Raw genomic sequence first — 19,187 nt, 5'->3', positions numbered from 1 at the left:
TCATTTTAAACTGACTGTCGTACTGCGTCTGATGGCGCGTTGCAGCTCGACAATCCTTCCACATTCAGAGCCAGAAAGTCTTTTTGTTTTTGCTATCAGGAGGTTGTGACTGTGAATGTCTGAAAGAAAATGTCATGATTATGTCACAGATTCTGCCTCAAACTTTTGATCAGCTGATGAACAACCTGCTTGAGTTTAAATTTCATTTTCAATTATTTATTTATTTATTTATTTATTTATGCTCTACTTACAATCTGGTCATCTGGTCAATGTAAATACTCAGGTAAATAGATAGATAGATAGATAGATAGATAGATAGATAGATAGATAGATAGATAGATAGATAGATAGATAGATAGATAGATAGATAGATAGATAGATAGATAGATAGATAGATAGATAGAAGAGATAGATAGATTAGAAAATAATAGATAGACGACAGACAGATAGATAGTCAGAAAAATAGTTGGATAGATAGATAGATTATAGATAAAATAGAATAAATAGATATAAGATAGATAGATAGATAGATAGATAGATGTACAAGAAATATATATGGAAGCAGATAGATTCAGATTTGAAGAAAAAAATGTGCAAGGAGACAAAACATACAATGGACAAAGTTACAAAGAAACAACTGTTGTGTGTAACTAATAGTTATTAAAAAAATAGAACAGTACAAAGCATATAAAAATAACTAAATAACTGTGCCTTAAATATTTAACTCTTCCAAAAGTGTCCGTGGACGGCGTAAACATGACGTTATGAGTAAAATGACTAAAGTGCAAATTAAAACAGGAATTATATGTATTTGCATGCTATTACAGAGGTAGTATGGGTAATATGTTAAAAATAAATAAATAAATAAATAAAATAAAATAAAAAATAAGGTAAAAATGCAGATTTTCTCCGGGACTGTATCGTCCCACGGTCTATTTAGTGTTTTTACAGTAGGTGGCAGTGTTGCACAAACATCCAGGTGAAACCCCATCGATGATTGGCCAAGCCTGTCATGACGTAATCAGCGCTGACCAATCAGCGGCCGTCCTCTGCATGCTCCAGGAAGTAAACGTAGAATCAGCAGAGGAGAGGAGGGTAATAAGTCCCTGAAAGCTACTGGTCCAGCGAGAAAAGTCAATATTAAAATGTCCTTTAGGGGTTTGACATCCGTTTTCAGGTATGTGACAAGTGACGACTCGGTTGTTTTATTCCCCTAACGTGTCTTAAAGCTCAGTGTGACTTGTAGTTTAGTGTGAAGGGTCGTATAGTTAGTGTGTCACATTTTAACGGGGGACATTTTATTTGTCACAGCAGCAAAGGTCCAGACATTTCTGAGGTTTCCCAGCGAAGCAGCTCTGCTAAATCCAGTTTCTGTCTTGTTTATTTTTCTTCATGCTTTTCTGGGTGTGACAAAGAATTCAGTCCGATATGACTGACAGTTAATCATTGCACGGCGATAGATAATCATTAATTACAACTATGCGTTTTATTGTGGTGTGCAACAGAATAAATAAATAAAAAAAAGTCTATGGAGTCTGTGCAACACGTGTTTGTGTTCTACGTGTTGGATAAAATGAAAATATAATGAGGTGTTTGGGTAAAATTGCACAGATAGATAGTAGATAGTTTAGTTGCACATAAAAACTCTCTTGAGAACCACAAGTAAAGTTAATGATAAACAGAAGAATCTTAAAATAAAATAGTATAAACAAGAAATTTACAAAATCAGCGTATGAACAAATATACATCATATGTATAGAAATGATTAATAATGTGCATTAACGTGAATAACTTGGAGTTGTTCAAGATATATTCAAGAGCTTTAATAATTATATAATTAATTATAACCAGCTTGTTGTGTGATGTGCAACAGATTCAGTGAAAATAAGTTAATGGAGTTTGTGCAAACAAGTTTTTCATGTTCTGCCTGTTGGTTAAAATAAATCTTTCCTTGCTCCTTCCTCCAGACTAAGGTCCCTCTGCAGACTGCAGCGAATCCAGGGCCACATGGTAAGAAAAGGGACGTGTGCACTGGGGTTTGAGGCTGGTATCAGCGTGGAGTCCTGAATAATTCTGCAGCGTTACAGTGTGTGTGGATGAATGTTTGCACACTTAACAACGCTGACGCCGAGTTTTCCTCTTTTTCCCTCAAATGCACGTTGATGTTAAACGATGTTTTTGCATGTGAGAAAATCCTAATCGTCATGAAGATTTCTGCAGAAGTTTCCTGTTTCTCTCACCAGATGTCGAGTCACGTGGAAGCGGATGTTCTCCTGGAGAAAGTGGGCAGAGCCGGAGTGATCACCATGAACAGACCTAAAGTCCTGAATGCTCTCAACTTAACCATGATCCGACAGATCTACCCACAGCTCAGGGTGTGTGGGAGTTTGCCGAAGTCTTAATGTTATACAGACACTTTGCTGTATATTTGCTGTATGTGCTAGTTTTTTGCATATAAAAACATTTTTACACACTATGTGAGTGATTAAACTTTTCCAATCTCTCCCTTCAAAGTAAAATTACTGGAATATGAAGTACACAATCATATTTGTGGTTTTAAATATCCCTAAACCACTTGCTTGTTTATCATTGTGTTATTTCCTCTAATGAAGAAGACGCTAAATAGAATAAATATTATTAACCCTCTCGCTAACGCGTCTCTGATGAGGATCGCTTGTGTTATTTCTTTCTCTTTTCTAGAAATGGGAAAAGGACAATGCGACGGACATTGTGATTATCAAAGGAGCAGGTGGTAAAGCCTTTTGTGCAGGTGGAGACATCAGAGGTGAGCGCTGGTCTTTTAAGGTTTTAAGGTGTTTTGGGTCTGGAGAGGTTTTATTTTTCCCGTGACTGTTTGTTTCTTTCCTTTCAGCCGTCACAGAGGCAGGAAAAGCTGGACAGTCTCTTGCACAGGACTTTTTTCGGGAGGAATACATCCTGAACAATACTATAGGTGGGATTTATGGCTGTAATTTTATCTCTTCTTTATTAAATCATCTCATAAACTTGCAAACCCCCGTGGCTGCCTGTCACCTCAGTAGTTTTCTGTTTTTCATTTTTCCAGGATCGTACCAGAAGCCGTACATCGCCCTCATAGATGGTATAACTATGGGAGGGGTGAGTATGACTCTTCAGCTCATATCATCACGTCTTAGTCAGATATTATCCTCACAATTAGGAAAAATGAAACATGAAAATGGAGTGTGATGTTGAATTCGGTCAGTAGGCGTCAGTAGAGAACCACCTGCCCCCTCCCTGTATCCGCTGCCAGTGGCAAAGTGGCCTCTGATTGGATGAAATGTGATTGTTGCTGCCACGGATTTTTGCCTCCAGGTGTCAGATAAAGCTGGAATTTGAATCAGTGACTTTGCCCCATGACAAGTGTGACCACACTCCAGAACCGCACAAGAGCACAAACGCACAAAGCACGAGTGGAATTGATTGCGACGCTTTGTAATTATTTAACTTATAATTATCTTTCTTTGAGAAGATTTCTGACTTTATGGTGAGGGCGTTCTGTTGTTTCAAGCCGTTGACAGTTTATTCCCCTGGAGTGGGCGAGGGGGAGGGGGGGGTCACCAGGGTCACTCACAGCCACTATTAAGCTGCCGACTCTGGTGTTTGAGTTATCAGACGGGAGGAGGTGAGGAATCACCGTGGGGACGTGTCCATTTGGGGTTATTTTGGTTGAGGTGTCATGGCGTACGATTATGACCACTGACAGCACAAGTGAATAACATCATGTTGTGACAATTCAGTGTTTCTTATCGAAGCTTTTGGACCAGACCCCCCCCCCCCCATAGCAATGTCACTCCTCAGAGGCAGAAGCCTCCCCAGCAACTTTGTTCCCAGCAATAAAATCATTAGGACAAATGTTTTTCCTGTTATTGTCAGATTTGGCTGTAAGTCTAGGAATTCTCTCTCGTTATTCTGATGTACGAGGTGCAGTTGGTGTGTGAGGTCACATTGACCCCGTGCCGTGGAAAAGTTTGGAAGTAACTTCAAGTTTCTGTTCACGATGACTTTCTTAAAAACCATGTTTATTCTATTCTATCCTTGATACGTGTGTGTAATGCTGTAATCCAGATCACTGCTTATATTTGCAGACTCACAGTGTTAAGACTGTTTAACTGGTTTTGATAGCAGTGTTTTTGTGAACATATGAAAAAGGGTCTTCTGCAGAATTTTAAAGAAGGGATCTGAACTTGCAAATCTAATTGTGAAGGTTGTTTAACAGGTTAACAACTAACAGTAATAAGTAAGAACGAAGGTAGTATTATATCTTTAAGATGTTCATATGCCAGTAAAAGGACATTATAATCAGGATTCTTGTGTAGAAATGAAGCATAAACTGATTTATCAGGATCCTGCATCGCTAAAAATACCTTAATGTAGCATCATTTCCCAAGTGGATGAATTCTGTCTGGTTCCCTTTGACAACATAAAAATAAGTGCTATAATAATAATAATAATCATCTCTGTCACATAGGTTCTTAAAAATACACTAAACAAGTACAAGTGCTTCTTAATATGAAATCACAGAAACAACCATAAGAAAGAAACTAAATCGTAGCGAACGGATTAAACCTCTGGTCCTAGAAGCTCCTGTTTTGGGTTGATTTTATAGCAAACATCATTCCTGGTTCCACTGGTGCTGGTGAAGTTCCTGCCTTGAAGGAGGAACTAACAAATATACCCTTGGAATAATACAACGACAGTTTTTAAGTTGTCTATGCAGTGAAGAAGTTCCTCCTCTGGAAAAACACGGTTGACAATAATCAAAAACATTCAGTTTTTATTTTGGTCGATAAAAACTAGAGATGGACTTTTGTGTGGATCCATAGTTTTCACCAGTTTAACTTCTGTTTGTGTCTTAATTTACATTTAGTCGTAATGAGCTCCACCCTAATACAGAAAACTATAGAAAATCTATTTTCACTCAGTCACGATAAAAAATGAATTTCTTTCTAAAGGCTCTAAAAATAAAAAACTTATTTTGACGTATTTTTCTGTCCATTTTAATGGATTGGATGAACTGCACGTCCTCTTCTTCTGTAACGTCAGTACGGAGAAGACGCTGTTGACACAAGCCGTCCTCGGGGTGATTGCTGTTAAATGTGCATACTAGATAAAAACAGGCCAGTTCTATATATGGAAAAGTCCAAGAGGCACCCAGAGTTCCCAGAACTGTTCAGAGCTCAAGACAGATCTCCCACATCCACCGGGTTTTCCTGCGTTAGTGATTCCAAACCACCCGGGAGTAAAAGCATGGCATCGGCAGGTCAGAGAGGACACACACACAGTCTGTTTGATGATCTCTTCCTTCGCTGGGATCTTATCTCACGCACATCGTTCTCTGTTTAAACTCAGAGAATTAAACTCCGCGAACGCTTAAACGTTGTGCATCTGTGTCTGCTGTGATTTGCACAGGAGCAGACACGATGTCTAGACATTTCAAACATTTACATACTCAGAGAGCAGGCTTCTCACATTCAGAGCAGGCGGTAGAGTCTTTACTAACGTCCACGTCCACACGCCCTGATGAGAACCAGCGAGGACTAAATTAGACCTTGATGTCTGCCCAAAGGTTTTCATCCTCCAGAGAATGTGCAGCGCTTGTTTTGAAAGTAAATACCTCGTGCAAGAGTGATGTGGAAAGTAAGACAACAGTATTTTTTTCCTCTCTTCGTCTTGTGTGACTATTATGTCACCGGTTTGAAAGCCTTAACCATTAAGTTGTGATTTTTGAAAACAGAGAGGCACCGAGAAACCGTTTCACCCCACCTGTCCAGTCAATATTTGCTTTTTGTGAAGCTGGAGCAGCGACACCTGCACATTCTCTGGCGGCAGAAACTTCCCCCGCTGGGTTGTAAATTCTGCAGCCTATTCTGTTTGTAAGTGTGAACCATAAACACGCTTGTCTGCACACTTTTGCAAATTGTCATTGTTTACAACAGGGGTGTGGAGACGTGTACTTATATGGCGCTTGGTGGTCAAACACCAGCTCTTAACAATATTCCACTACTTTTATGGTGAAAGTGGGATGATGCAGCGGGAGCGAACAGCCCCTCGTGCCACTCGGCGCTTTCAACGATTTTCAGGTTGTGATATTTGTGCAGTTTGGAGGAAATGGCCGCCTTGATGTACGCGGTGCATCTGTGTTATATTTCAAGGGCACTCTGTTCTAATAATAGGTGAGGATGACACTGGATGTTTCAATAAACACATGCTGGCGAGAAATGTAATTTCAATTTATTTTGTTCGTTGGTTCGAGGTCCAGGGAGCAGGAATTTATTTCAATAAGCGTGCGGCTTTTTTTCATCTTAAAAACAAAGTCATTTTTGACGTTTTGACTTTTCATTTTATGCAATGTTTTCATATAGATACATAGATACATGGTTACATAGAAACATAGTTACATAGATACATTGATACATAGTTACGTAGTTACATAGTTGCATAGATATATAGATACATAGTCACATAGATACATAGTTACATAGATATATAGATATATAGATACATAGATACATAGTCACATAGATACATAGTTACATAGATATATAGATATATAGTTGCATAGATGCAAAGTCACATAGATACGTAGTTACATAGATACATAGATACATAGATACACAGATACATAGATACATAGATACATAGATACATAGATACATAGTTACATAGATACATAGAAACATAGATGCATAGATACATAGTTACATAGATATATAGATACATAGATATATAGATACATAGATATATAGTTGCATAAAAACATAGTTACATAGTTACATAGATGCATAGATACATAAATACATAGATATATAGATACATGGTTACATAGATATATAGATGCATATTTCTCTCTGGGTGAATCTGCCATTATACTTATAATAGTTATTTTATGACATTCACATATATAAATGTGTCTTTGTGATAATATTAGTTTGAAGCTCATTCCCGTTTAACAATAATTTAATTTTCTATGTGAAACCAGAGTTATTAATGTTTTTTTCCCATGTTTTCTGTTTGCCCAGTCTGAACCTCTGTTCCTCCTCTTTTTTTTTCCATAGGATATTTTTGTTTCTTTAACCTTTCTCCCCCTCCACCTGCAGGGCGTGGGTCTCTCAGTTCATGGACGGTTTCGAGTGGCCACTGAGAAGACACTGTTTGCGATGCCAGAGACTGCCATCGGTAAGATTGTCCAGCTGCACTGACTCCTGTAATCCTGGAGGAAGGGAGGGAGTTGTCCAGGCTATTAATTATGTAGGAGCAAGGATTTCAGTTTCAGACCCAGCTGGACCCAGACTATGCACTCACACTGGCTTTGTTGCATGAGAAGCTGAGAAATATGTCCCATGGAATAGGTGACAGTTAATTTACTATATAAAATATGTGAACCTCATGTAAAATGATGAAGATGTGTGGTCATGCTAGTGGCTCTGAGGTGGTCCAGCACTTTATTTACAGAGCAGTGAAAGGACGACTGGACAAACAAAATAACAATTGATCTAAAATAAGATTCTGCTTTAATTCAGCCCCAATTCCTGCATGTTAACATCAGTGTTAACAGATGTTTACTTGGAGCCATTCTGGTTTGTGTTGCTACGATAAGATCAGCTAAACAGAAAGTGCAGTCTGGGTTGATTTTACTGTTGAAATGTCAAAACAATCCCTGTAGAAGTTGTTGAGAGATTTAACTCAGAACCAGAGATATCACGGTGCTGGTGGCACCGGTAGAAAAGTCACTGGGATTCATCTCTGATCAAACCTAGATGACAGCTCACACACTAACATTTCCTCTTTAGGGCTTGTAGTGAGAAAAAAACAGTGAGAAAGAAGAAAGTAACAAACAACTATTTACAAACACTAAACTAGTGCATACTCTGCTGAAAGAGGCTCTTCATCAACTAAAACACAGCTTCTATCCCCCTCCACCAAATACATGGACAAAATGGCCGCCTAATAAATGTTAAGCCCCTCCCAGTGAGCATGACTCAATAATAATAATAATTAACCATAACAGAAATGTTTACACTTCTCAGTTCAATTCAACTTCATTTATATAATCAATTGTCAACTTAAGTGCAATATTTATTATGACCCGCTGTGAAATCATCCTGCGTATAATTATTGTTCTCTCAGGTCTCAGCTGTAGAGTGTATTTGTAAATATTATTTCAAGTCTTCTTTAAGTTTTAAGTTTATGTAAGTATTTATATTTAGTGTCTGGTCCTAGAAGCTCTTGTACCTTGTTTTTGGACTCAGAGCATCCATGTCTTTAACAGGGGGTCTGCAGAGAGAATCTTTGGTTGATTTGACATTTTATATGTATATATATATATATATTTAATTTTCCCCAACAAATTAAATTTTCTTTAAATTCACATTAACGTGAATCCGACATATTGTAGTAAAGGGATAAATGGAGGCAGAAGACGTTATCTCTCATTCAGCAAAAAAGGAACAGCCACCTGTCAATCTAAGCCTCCTGCACAGAGTAGGCCCCGCCCCCATCGCTGCTGAGCCAATCACGAGGCCGCATATCATACACTGACTCTGTCAGGTGAAATCCCAGATGCACACTGCAGTATTAGCAGAAGAGAAGCGAACAGTGCTTTGTTTTATTTTCTTTATATGTCAGTTTCACACCAGTTAGGTTTGTTTATGATGTTTATGTTTATGGCAGTTGTCTGGAGACCCTGTAGCACAAGTATGAAGTAAAAAACAAAAAGAAATTTGAACCTGTGTATCATTTGAAAAGCTTAACACTGAATGCAAAATGATAATAATAAAGTATCTTTATAAATAGCACTAGGCCGAGTCGTTGGTAGGTAGAAAGGTAGAAAACGTTGAAGACTCCTGATCTAATGGGTTTGCTCCATCTTCTTTTAACGGTACATGAACATTAACACAAAAAATATCTAAATATCTAACAATACAAACTGTCTCACTTTACAACATCTGGTGTGAAACCCCCCGAGCAGCATGAAGGCTGTTAACACAGCAGATAACACAGAGTTACGTGACTTGTAACAGAGAAGAAAGTAGATAAATAATTAGAGGAGAGGAGCTCGGAGCCAGAGAGAAGAGAGTAGAGGACGTGTTCTCAGCCGAGGCCTGTAACAGTATAACAGTATAACTAAGGGACGGTTCAGTCCAGCTGTAACTATGAGCTTCATCAAGAACACAAGTCTTAGTCCTGACCTTAGAAGTAGAGACGGTGTCTGTCTCCTGAACCCAAACTGAAGAGGAGCCTGATAACTGAAGGTTCTACCTCCCGTTCTACTTTTACCACGAGTCGTCCTGCACTTAGAGATCGTAGTGATTTATCTGCTCTGATGATGTGGAACAGTGACGTCTTTACGATATGATGGAGCTTGTATGTAAGGAGGAGGATTTTAAATCCTATCGTAGATTTCACAGGGTTCCTATGAAGAGAAGCTAAAAATGGAGTAATGTGATCTCTTGCTGCAGCATTTTTAAGGAGCCGTTTGGAGTCAGACAGTAATAAATTACAGTAATCCAGCCTGGAAGACGTCAAACTAGTTTTTCAGCATCACTGAGACAGGATGTTCCTAAATTTGACAATATTACGCAGGTGACAGAAAGCAGCCCTGGTCACCTGCTTTATGTGCAAATTAAATGACATCAAGGTTTTACAGAGTAAAGGCAAAACAACGGATTAAACGCAGAACAGGCACTAAATGATCTTTACAGTCAATCAAACAGACTTTAATTGCACTTTACTTATCGTACAAAAGTAGCTACAATAATCCCACCAGTACAGACACACAGACACACATGCACAGACAGACACACAACTTAAAAATGATAAAGAATATTCATTAGAAGAGGAGCACGAACTGTGGAAATACTGACGTAGGTGAGGATAAAAACGACAATAAAAACCCTAAAAGTATCATACAGACCTGAGAACATGAGATGAGATAAATAAATAAATAGAATAAAATCAGACTTAAGATTATTTAGAAATGATACAGAGGCAGTGAAAGATTAAAAAAAACAAGTAAAATAAAAGTAAATAAATAAAGTGTAAGTGAGTAAATAAAAATGTAGTTAAGATTCAGACTAAAGTCTTGAATTGTTGGGACAAACTAAACAGAACCAGCTGGTTGTGTTTGATCGTAGTTTACTTGCAGTTTGTGGCAACTTTCCAAACAACTTGAGTTCTTCATGACTTGTTATTGTTTGTGATATTAGCTTAAATCTGTCTGGACCTATTATAAGACGCTGGCAGAGCGCTGGAAGTCCAAATAAAGCAGGCCTCTAGATTTTCCTGGCTGCGTCACAGCTTTCTCACATAAACAGACGAGTGTCGGTGCATCTCGATAGTGACCCGACCGTCTCCTTTGTCAAGTGCAGATAATGTCTGGAGTCAGTCGGAATAAAACAGGTTGATAAAAATGCTCCTATTTTAAAATTCAGCGGAAAAGCTTAAAATAAGGCGACTTTAAAAAAAAAAAAAAGGAAGAGGAGAATAATGATGCTAAACTTAACAACGGCTCAGCATCTGGCTCAATTATCAAGAAGTAATTCTTGTTTTTTCTTCCCGTCTGAGTCAGCTCCTCCCGTGTAAATGGCCCATTGCTCAGACTCTGAGCTATAGTTCGCTCTTTAGCTAATTGACTCTTGCAGACAGATGGCTTCTCCTGAGGCGCTGAGGAGATTAGTAACAAATCTCCAACAACTAGGAAAATTACAGCCGACGTTACGGCATAAAGTCGTCTGTTGTCACTTTAAATCCGGGCTTTTCACAGTCGTGTTTCTGCAAATGAACATTACTGGATATAAATTATTTGCAGAATGTTGCTATTTCGCTGTGAAGGAGGCGGCAAACTGACCAGGAAGTAAATTTATTAGTGTTATCACTTCATGAAAGATGGATAAAGGATTGGAAAGGTGTTCTCAAACTCAGTTCAAGGCCACTTCACAGACTTTCTCTGAAGATTTGATCGTATTTGTCTTGGAATTGAATTTTAGTTGCTAAGTTGATTTTCTTTTTTCCTGCAGCTTCACTGTGAGTTTCTGTTTTCTGTCTTTTGAGTGTTCGCTCCTTCACACTCGTCCAAGGACGCTCTCATCATCTTCCATTTACCACACACACACACACACACACACACACACACACACACACAGTTTATTGTGATGCATTCTGGGCTCAGACTCGAACATAAATCCAGTGCTGCTGTGTCGCCGTGTGTCGTGGACTCAGACGTCTGGAACAGGGGGAAGATTACGTTGTCAGCAGATAGGAAATGAGCATAGAGACGGATGAAGTTCTTGATGATTTCGTCTGACGTGTGTTTGTGATTTTTTTTTTTTTTTTTTTTAAAGGCGAGGCCACACTCAAGAGTGGGAGGAAATGACTCAGTAATTTAATTATCCCGGCTAATGATTGGATACATTGCACGATAGATACACTGCTCCTCGTTTGTGCGTATCAGGGTTTGTCAGTAAGTGTTAATTCTGGTCCAGTATTTGCTGGTGAATTATCACGTTGAATGTGTTCAATTTTGTCTCATTATTAAAACTTTCTTTAAGAGAGGAGCATTATCACGGTTGTTAGGTTGTTAGATTGTGCAGATCTCTCGTTGCTTCTCTTAGTCTCAGGGTCAAATCCTCTCAAGACTCTCTAATGTTTCCTGGACGTATGTCCTGTCAAATCTTTGCTTCGTTTACAGTCATTTTGAAACATCTCTTCTGTTCATACAATAACTTCTCATTCAGTTTAGCAGATATAATATAAAGCAGCTTGTTGTACTACATTAGAGTACTGGTAAGAGCTGCATTTATTTGCAGCATGTATCCCTGAAATACAGATGTTTCTAATGAGACAAGATACATAAATAAATACATACATAGATGGATACATAGGTAAATAGATATATAGATAATTAGATAAATATATCTCCTCTGGAAATCCACCACCACCTCCTTGGTTTTAGTTGTGTTGCCACTTATAACGAACCTCACGTGCTGGAGTTAACCCTTTATCTGGTGCCATTAGCAGATTTAACTCAGCCCTGCTACCGTCCTTAACAACAGCCATAATCTGCCACATTTGAGATATTACATTTTCAGCCATGAATCAGGTCAGGTCATTTAATCCCCCCCCCGTCCTTCTCCTGCCGTATGCCACGCTACAATATTTGTCAGAAAACACAGCTGTAACCAGCAGAATGTAATTTCCTGTCAGAACGATTGAAATCAAAGAAACACAGAATATACTCTGTAGAGATTAAGGCTGTGGATTGTGATGAAATTAAATGTAAAACGCTCGTAAGCTGCATCGCACCAGAATTAATTTTACTTTGCTAATGGCTGTAGCCATCGATACCGAACTTAACGTACAGAGCTGTGTCGTCATCGTCTGATTTCATAAATCCTCTACGCATTCAGACAATAGACTGGACCTCAGCCAATAGGAAAGAGTCTGAATATTCTTTGGTGTCAAGACAAACATGTTTATGTCGACTCAAAATAACCATTAATAGGTCAAAGGGATTAATAAAATGTTGAGAACCAGCAGAACGATTAAAAATAATAAATAAATAAATAAATGTCCCAGCCATAGTTGGGTCATGTCAGTCAGTGGGAGTGTGGACGTTGTTAGTTGTGAATATTTAATCTACTGCGTCCTCATATGGGGACGTCAAGTTTTAGATTTTATTGCAGCTTATTCTTCTTCATTTAAACCCGTTGTCTTCATCCAGTAGTAGAAAAGGTTCAAATGTATTTATTTACGCTTTAACGTTTCCAATTTGATATGATGTGCAAATTTAGCAAATTAGCAGTCTTTGCTAATTGGCAAGTACTCGCTCAAGGATCTTTGTTCAGTCACGTTCAGGTATTAAAATAAATAGTTTTATATTTTGTCACAAATTGGTGACTTCTTTATAATATAAATAATGAAATAATCCCAGTGTCCACATGTCAAAAACTACTACTTCCTGATTAAAGATGATGCTTAGTTTTCATACTTCTTAGGTCCTACTGATCCCATTTACCTTGGAGAAATAAAAAACACAGACCAAAGGTTAAAGAAACTCTGGTAGATCTTAGTTGTTAAACTAGATTTTCATGTCTAACTGATCATGTTTCTCCTGTTGATATTTTTTTGTTTTAAAAGCTCTGTTTTATTCTGAAAGGGCTTTTCCCAGACGTGGGAGGTGGCTATTTTCTGCCGAGGCTCCAGGGGAAGTTGGGGCTGTTTCTCGCTTTGACGGGCTTCCGACTTAAAGGACGAGACGTGCAGCGAGCCGGAGTGGCCACTCACTTCGTGGAGTCTAAAAAGGTACATTGTGAAGCAGAGGCGCCCAAAATGTTCCCAGTGGAGAGCCAACATTTTTAATTTTGCAGTACATTAAGTTAAATATGGGTGTATATATATATATATGCTAAATAAACACCATCACGAATTAATGTTGAAAAATGAATGACATGATATGGTTAAAAACTTACTGAAAAGCTGGAAAATCTGCCTTTTAATTAGAAAAATAACTGAAGCACTGAAATATTTAAAGATGGACATGAATATAATACTAAGACATTTAGTGTATTTCACCAGGTAACATGGGACAAAACATGCCCCCATTAATCATACAGACTTCAGTCATACAACATACTGAGCTGTGGAATCGACTTTAATAACAAGATCATAATTTTCCCAACTGTTTTTGAGTTTTCATTTATCTGTGTGCCACTATCTAACACGCTCCATCTGCATCCTCTCTCATGCTGCTGCTCTTCTTCACCTCGCAGGATTTGAGCTCAACAGCGCCCCCTCTACTATCAATGTATCACAATGGCGTTCTCTGGCCAGGAGTGGAACTGCACCAATAAATAGTATTTAATGAGAGCAAGAGCAGCGATGGTGGGAAAAAATATTAAACAGTGGGAAAGGCAAATATGTGTGGCAAAAAAATTGGGCAGCGAGGGTCTAAAGTTAAAGTTTCATAAAATGCAGTCAGGCCGGTTTTCACATCACCTAGTGACCTATGCAAATATCAGGTTTGAGTGATGTAGGTTGTGCGAGGACGAATGCAGGGACAAGGTTAAATCTCCAGTAGAGATTCAGCCACATGCTGATTCACTGCGCTCGTTCGTAAGTGCCAACACACACTGACTGGTTGTGTTTGTCTTGTTCTTGGCGTGAGATCAGAGTATTTATGACCATAACCTTGGTTTTCAGGACGGGCCAGCAGCTGTTTAGACAATTTCTGTTTGTTGAAGGTTAGACTGTGTGCAGCGAATATGTTTGGCTTTATGTGCATTTTTCTTTGGGAATCAAAAAGACAGTTTTAATCTGTTATAAGTCTGTTTCGTTGCAGTGTCACCGGTGGCTTTTGACCGGGGAGTAAACTGCACAATATGTGATAAAATAATAAATGATGAAAAAGCAGCAGGTTGTTCTATAATGGACATTTTCTCTCTAGTGAGAACCAACAAGGAAATATCTGCCAGGGTCCAAAAGTAATAAATGACAGCATTGACAGGAAACTGGAGACACTTTTCAAGATTAACAGGAACGTGTTTGGTCTCAGATCCCAGACCTGGAGAAGGACCTGGTGGACCTGAAGTCTCCTTCTGCTGCAGATGTCACCAGAGTGTTGGACTCCTATCAGAACCAGGTTAGAAGCGCCAGCGTTGCCTTAAAAGACACAAAGATGTACGACATTCAGCCACAACATTATGACCACTGACAGGAGAAGTCAATTAAATCATCTTGTGATAGTTCAGTGTTCTACAGGGAAACTTTTGGACCTGGTGTTCATTCATGTGGATGTTACTTAGACTTGTAGCCCCCATCTAAACCAGACCAGACCAGACCAGACCAGGCCCCCCCACCCCATAGCAATGGCACTGATTGCAGTCAAAACACACAAAAACACTTTAAGGAACATCTCAAAAACGATATTAGGAAGGTGGTCATAATGTTAAGCCTGATCGGTGCGTGTGATATTCCTGAGTGTCTGTCCTCTCTGTCCACAGAGTCGTCTGGACTCTGAAAAGCCTTTCGTTTTGGACAAGCACATTTCTGATATTAACAGGTAACGCGTGAATTTGTGTCTATGCGGACGTTTTACTGAAGAAAAATAAAAAAATATGTTGGATCCAAATGCTGGACTTTGTAATTCTTACCTGACGTTTCTAAAACAGCTGCAAATGGTGAATTTGTTGGCCCTTTTTAATTGAGCTTTGTGGCAAATATTAACCCTTTGGTACAGGGCAGGATGATTTTTGTGAGGTGAAGTAAAGTTTTCTCAAACAGCAGCTTCTTTCTCCTTCTCATCAGACTGTTCAGCTCCAGCAGCGTTGAAGGCATCATGGAGAACCTGAAGGCAGACGGCTCAGAGTTCGCTAAGAAACAAGCTGAGGTTTGTGCTTCAGAATAACTGTACAGAAACACGCTGACGGTTCTACCAGACAGTGTGGGTGTTGTTTGTCTCCAGCTCTGTGTGTTAGTAATTAGTAGTTACCTTAGTCTAAGCACTTAATGGGGTTAATCTCGTGTCTCTCATGTGGGATTTCAGAGCCCAAATTTGCCCTGATGATTGAAAACTTGACTTGTGAAGGATGTGTCTGTTCATCTCATTTCCACATGTTTGGTCCAGTGAGTTGAAAGCTGCAGGGGAAGACATATATATATGTATATATATAAGGCTCATCATCAGTCCCTCATTTCATTAGCGCTCCTCAACTGATCACCACTCAAGATTTAAGATCACTTTATTGATCCCTGCAGGGAAATTAGTTTTGTCCAAGGAGCAGATTTATATATGAACAAGAAACAGACACGAGAATAAAATAAAAATAAGAATGAGGTAGAAGTAAAAATTTACAGTCCAATTTACACTCACTGGCCACTTTATTAGGTACACCTTACTAGTAAAAGGTTTCAGTTTCAGAACCTCAGAGGTTTTGGTCCATATTGACATGATAACATCACACAGTTGCTGCAGATTTGTCGGCTGCACATCTATGATGAGAATCTCCCGTTCCACCACATCCCTGCTGCTGTAGCCCATCTTCTTCAAGGTTGGACGTGTTGTGCGTTCAGAGATGGTATTCTACATTCCTTGGTTGGAACCAGTGGTTATTTGAGTTACTATTGCCTTTCTATCATCTCCAACCAGTCTGCCCATTCTCCTCTGACCTCTCACATCAACTGCTGCTGCTCACTGGATATTTTCTCTTTTTCAGACCGTTCTCTGTTAAACCCTAGAGATGGTTGAAAATCCCAGTAGATCAGCAGTTTTTCTGAAGTACTCAGACCAACAACCAGACCACATTAAAAGTCACTTAAATCCCATCTCTTCCTCATTCTGATGCTCAGTCTGAACTTTAGCAAGTTGTCTTGATCTCCTCTACATCACTAAATGCACTGAACTGCAGCCATGTGATTGGCTGATTTGTTTGTGTTAAAAAGCAATGGACCAGGGGTACCTAATAAAGTGGCCAGTGAGTGTGCATGAAATAAACAGTAACTAAAACATTTAGCTGAAGTGTCTTGTGTGCAGATGGCCAGTCTGCTGTTCACTGATAATTATGTGTTTATGTTTTCTCAGCATTTATTTCCAGTATTATCTCAAGTCATTGAACTCCACTAGAGTCACTGTGGGTCCTCGACCATTAGACATGTCTTCATAAACTGAGATTCTAACCTTGTAGCTGTTGTGCTTTTTCTCAGACAGCTTGTTTTTCTCTGTCTCCAGACCTTGTCTAAAATGTCTCCCACGTCCCTGAAGATCACCTACAAGCAGCTGCAGACGGGTGCGGCTCTGAGTCTGCAGGATGTGTTGGTGATGGAGTATCGGCTGAGCCAGGCCTGCATGGTAAAAAATAAATAAATAAATAAGTCATAAAAGTTTAATTCATCTCTGAAGTGATACTATCAGAGTTATCGTGTCTTTGTCTGAATGGCTGGTTTCTGTTGTGTTCCAGAGGGGCTTTGATTTCTACGAGGGCGTTCGAGCTGGTAAGTTCCTATAAACCGATGAAACACATCAACGCTTCAGTTATTACATCATTAGCTGCAGAAATTAGGGATGGATCCAGAAATATCGATGCTTCCGTTATAAATGTCTGGTTTTTTTTAAATCGATCTTCACGTTAAAATATTGATGCCAAGTCGACTTTCACAAGAAATATTAATACTTCTGTGAATCTGTCATCACATCTATGAAAGTAAAAACCTGAGACAGAGCTCTGTGATGGAGCCTTTTAATTCAGAGAGGCAGGGAAATATAGTGGAAATACGTCACAGACATGTTCCGTAGATCATCTGTTGTTTCTTAACAAAAAGATATAAATGGGAAATGATAGAGGATGTAGAACGAACCTGAACCTGAAGACCTGTCGACTACTAGAAGAATTAGGTCCAAGTCAGAGCGACTGTTCGCAAGTTTTTAAGTGTTTCATTGCTCTGATTAAAGGGAACGTTTAATTCCTAAACAGAGGTAAAAAATATGAACAAATGTTCATTATAAAACTCATCTTTTTCATATGGACAAGTAGACATCTAAAAGTTTCGGTATCGGGATATTAGCCTTGGTATCAGCGATGTTCGATACCATTGATTTCCTTTCTGATTCAGTACTGAGTTAAATTAATTTGTGTTATTACACCCTGATGTGTCTGGTTACACTAAAAAAAGTAGTGTATCTTCATACCTTCATAAAGATACAGGACGTCAGAGTGATTTATGTATTTATTTTAAACTCTGAAGTATATTGAGGTAGTGGCCTCATTTACTGTATAGCTGAGTTAATACAACAACAGAAAAACCAAACAGAGACACAATCATAAATTAAAATAAATAACTGTTAAGAACTACTATAAAAAAAATGACCCTGTTCTCTCCTCATCATAAACGTCTTGCATTCTGTGTTGTGGTTTAACTTGAGTTTGTGCTTCACAAGGTTTGTTGTGTTGCCACAACTCAATAGTTTCATTTATTTCTACTGTGTTAATAAATTACCTCCAGTGACTGAGGTATCGAAAGTATCGATGTTTTGATTTGAGAATTGGTTTTAAAGCATAAAGACCTGGTATCGATCTGCACATCACTACTTGGTATCGGATCAAAAGGAAAAATGTCGGTATCTCTATTAAAATTCTCCGCACACTCTCCATGTGATTGTGTTGTGACCCCTCTTAGCTCAGGCTGCGTGTTTTCCCAAACCGCCTTCCCGTCCGTTGCATCGTCTGAGTCACTTCTCTGTGTCGTGGTTTCCTCTGCGTCCTCAGTGCTGGTTGACAAAGACCAGAGTCCCAAGTGGAAGCCGTCAACCCTGGAGGAGGTGTCTGAGCAGAGCGTGGAGCAGTGCTTTTCCTCTCTGGGAGAAAAGGACCTGTCTTTCTGAAGCTCCACCAGCCAGCTGCCTTCCTTCAAACACCACTAAGCCTTGTCTAAACGGCTGCTTCCTGCCCCCCACTTCCACGGCCGGTCATTCGAGAGGACCGCACCGATGATGAAATGTCTGTTATATTATGACAAGCGCCGACACAGGCCACATACTGAAACGGTTACTGTAGATTATCATGTTCATCTGGTGGCGTTTTACAGAGACGGTCGGACATATCCAGCGTGAACCTGCTCTGGAGTGGAAGCCGAGTGCGTTAATTCCACCGTTTTTAACCTTTTTTTTTTTCCTGCAGCCAAACAGCAGCGTTGCATCAACACGAGGACATGGGAGTGGAAAATGATCTCACCGTTGAGTGCTTTATTACATTTCCTGTGGGTGTTTGTTGACGTGACAAAGATCGGTATCGTCTGTATTCCTGCAGCAGCGTCACTGCTCCTGTTCTAGATTTACTCTGGTTCTTCGCTTTTCCACAGTCTTTCCCTGTAGTTGTTCAAAAAGACGAGCAGCAGATGTTGCCTCCAATATATCAACATGATTGATACCTTTGACAAAATCTTCTCTAATCACAAATGTGCAGTTTTTTCTTTTGACCATTTACTCAGAGTAAAGTGAATCACATTCAACAGATGCATTATTTATGAGACATCCACAGTTTGGATTCGGTATCGGGCAATAAAGTCGATAATCTGACATGAGCCTGTGTGTCCTGTGGTAAATGTAGAAACTGTCCAGACGTGCGCCGCACGTTGTGTTGTTTTCAAGAGGAACCAGTTTTTGTCGAGGGAAGTGCTTT

General features: G+C 39.2%; 1 protein-coding gene across 1 annotated transcript; it reads left to right on the top strand.

Annotated features, from left to right (window-relative positions):
- Nucleotides 1–1,037: 1,037 nt before the first annotated feature.
- Nucleotides 1,038–19,089, top strand: hibch (3-hydroxyisobutyryl-CoA hydrolase). The gene is made up of 14 exons (XM_047601775.1): nt 1,038–1,177; nt 1,968–2,010; nt 2,244–2,375; nt 2,701–2,785; nt 2,873–2,953; nt 3,065–3,117; nt 7,119–7,197; nt 13,175–13,320; nt 14,570–14,656; nt 15,018–15,076; nt 15,322–15,403; nt 16,742–16,861; nt 16,971–17,004; nt 18,276–19,089. Exons 1-14 carry the CDS (start codon nt 1,146–1,148, stop codon nt 18,389–18,391), a joined length of 1,149 nt encoding a protein of 382 aa, XP_047457731.1. The 5' UTR covers nt 1,038–1,145; the 3' UTR covers nt 18,392–19,089.
- Nucleotides 19,090–19,187: the final 98 nt, after the last annotated feature.

Source organism: Mugil cephalus, chromosome 12 (genome assembly GCF_022458985.1).
Source record: "Mugil cephalus isolate CIBA_MC_2020 chromosome 12, CIBA_Mcephalus_1.1, whole genome shotgun sequence".
Lineage (NCBI taxonomy): Eukaryota > Metazoa > Chordata > Actinopteri > Mugiliformes > Mugilidae > Mugil > Mugil cephalus.
The sequence above is the reverse complement of the archived record's forward strand: the minus strand, read 5'-3'. Positions and strand labels throughout refer to the sequence as shown.

What these genes read in the sequence shown, in the direction of transcription:
- hibch (XM_047601775.1), top strand. Translation starts at nt 1,146, where the DNA reads ATGTCCTTTAGGGGTTTGACATCCGTTTTCAG. An exon ending in TGCAGGTGGAGACATCAGAG is followed by an intron (nt 2,786 to 2,872) that starts GTGAGCGCTGGT and finishes CTTTCCTTTCAG; the next exon opens with CCGTCACAGAGGCAGGAAAA. An exon ending in CTACGAGGGCGTTCGAGCTG is followed by an intron (nt 17,005 to 18,275) that starts GTAAGTTCCTAT and finishes CTGCGTCCTCAG; the next exon opens with TGCTGGTTGACAAAGACCAG.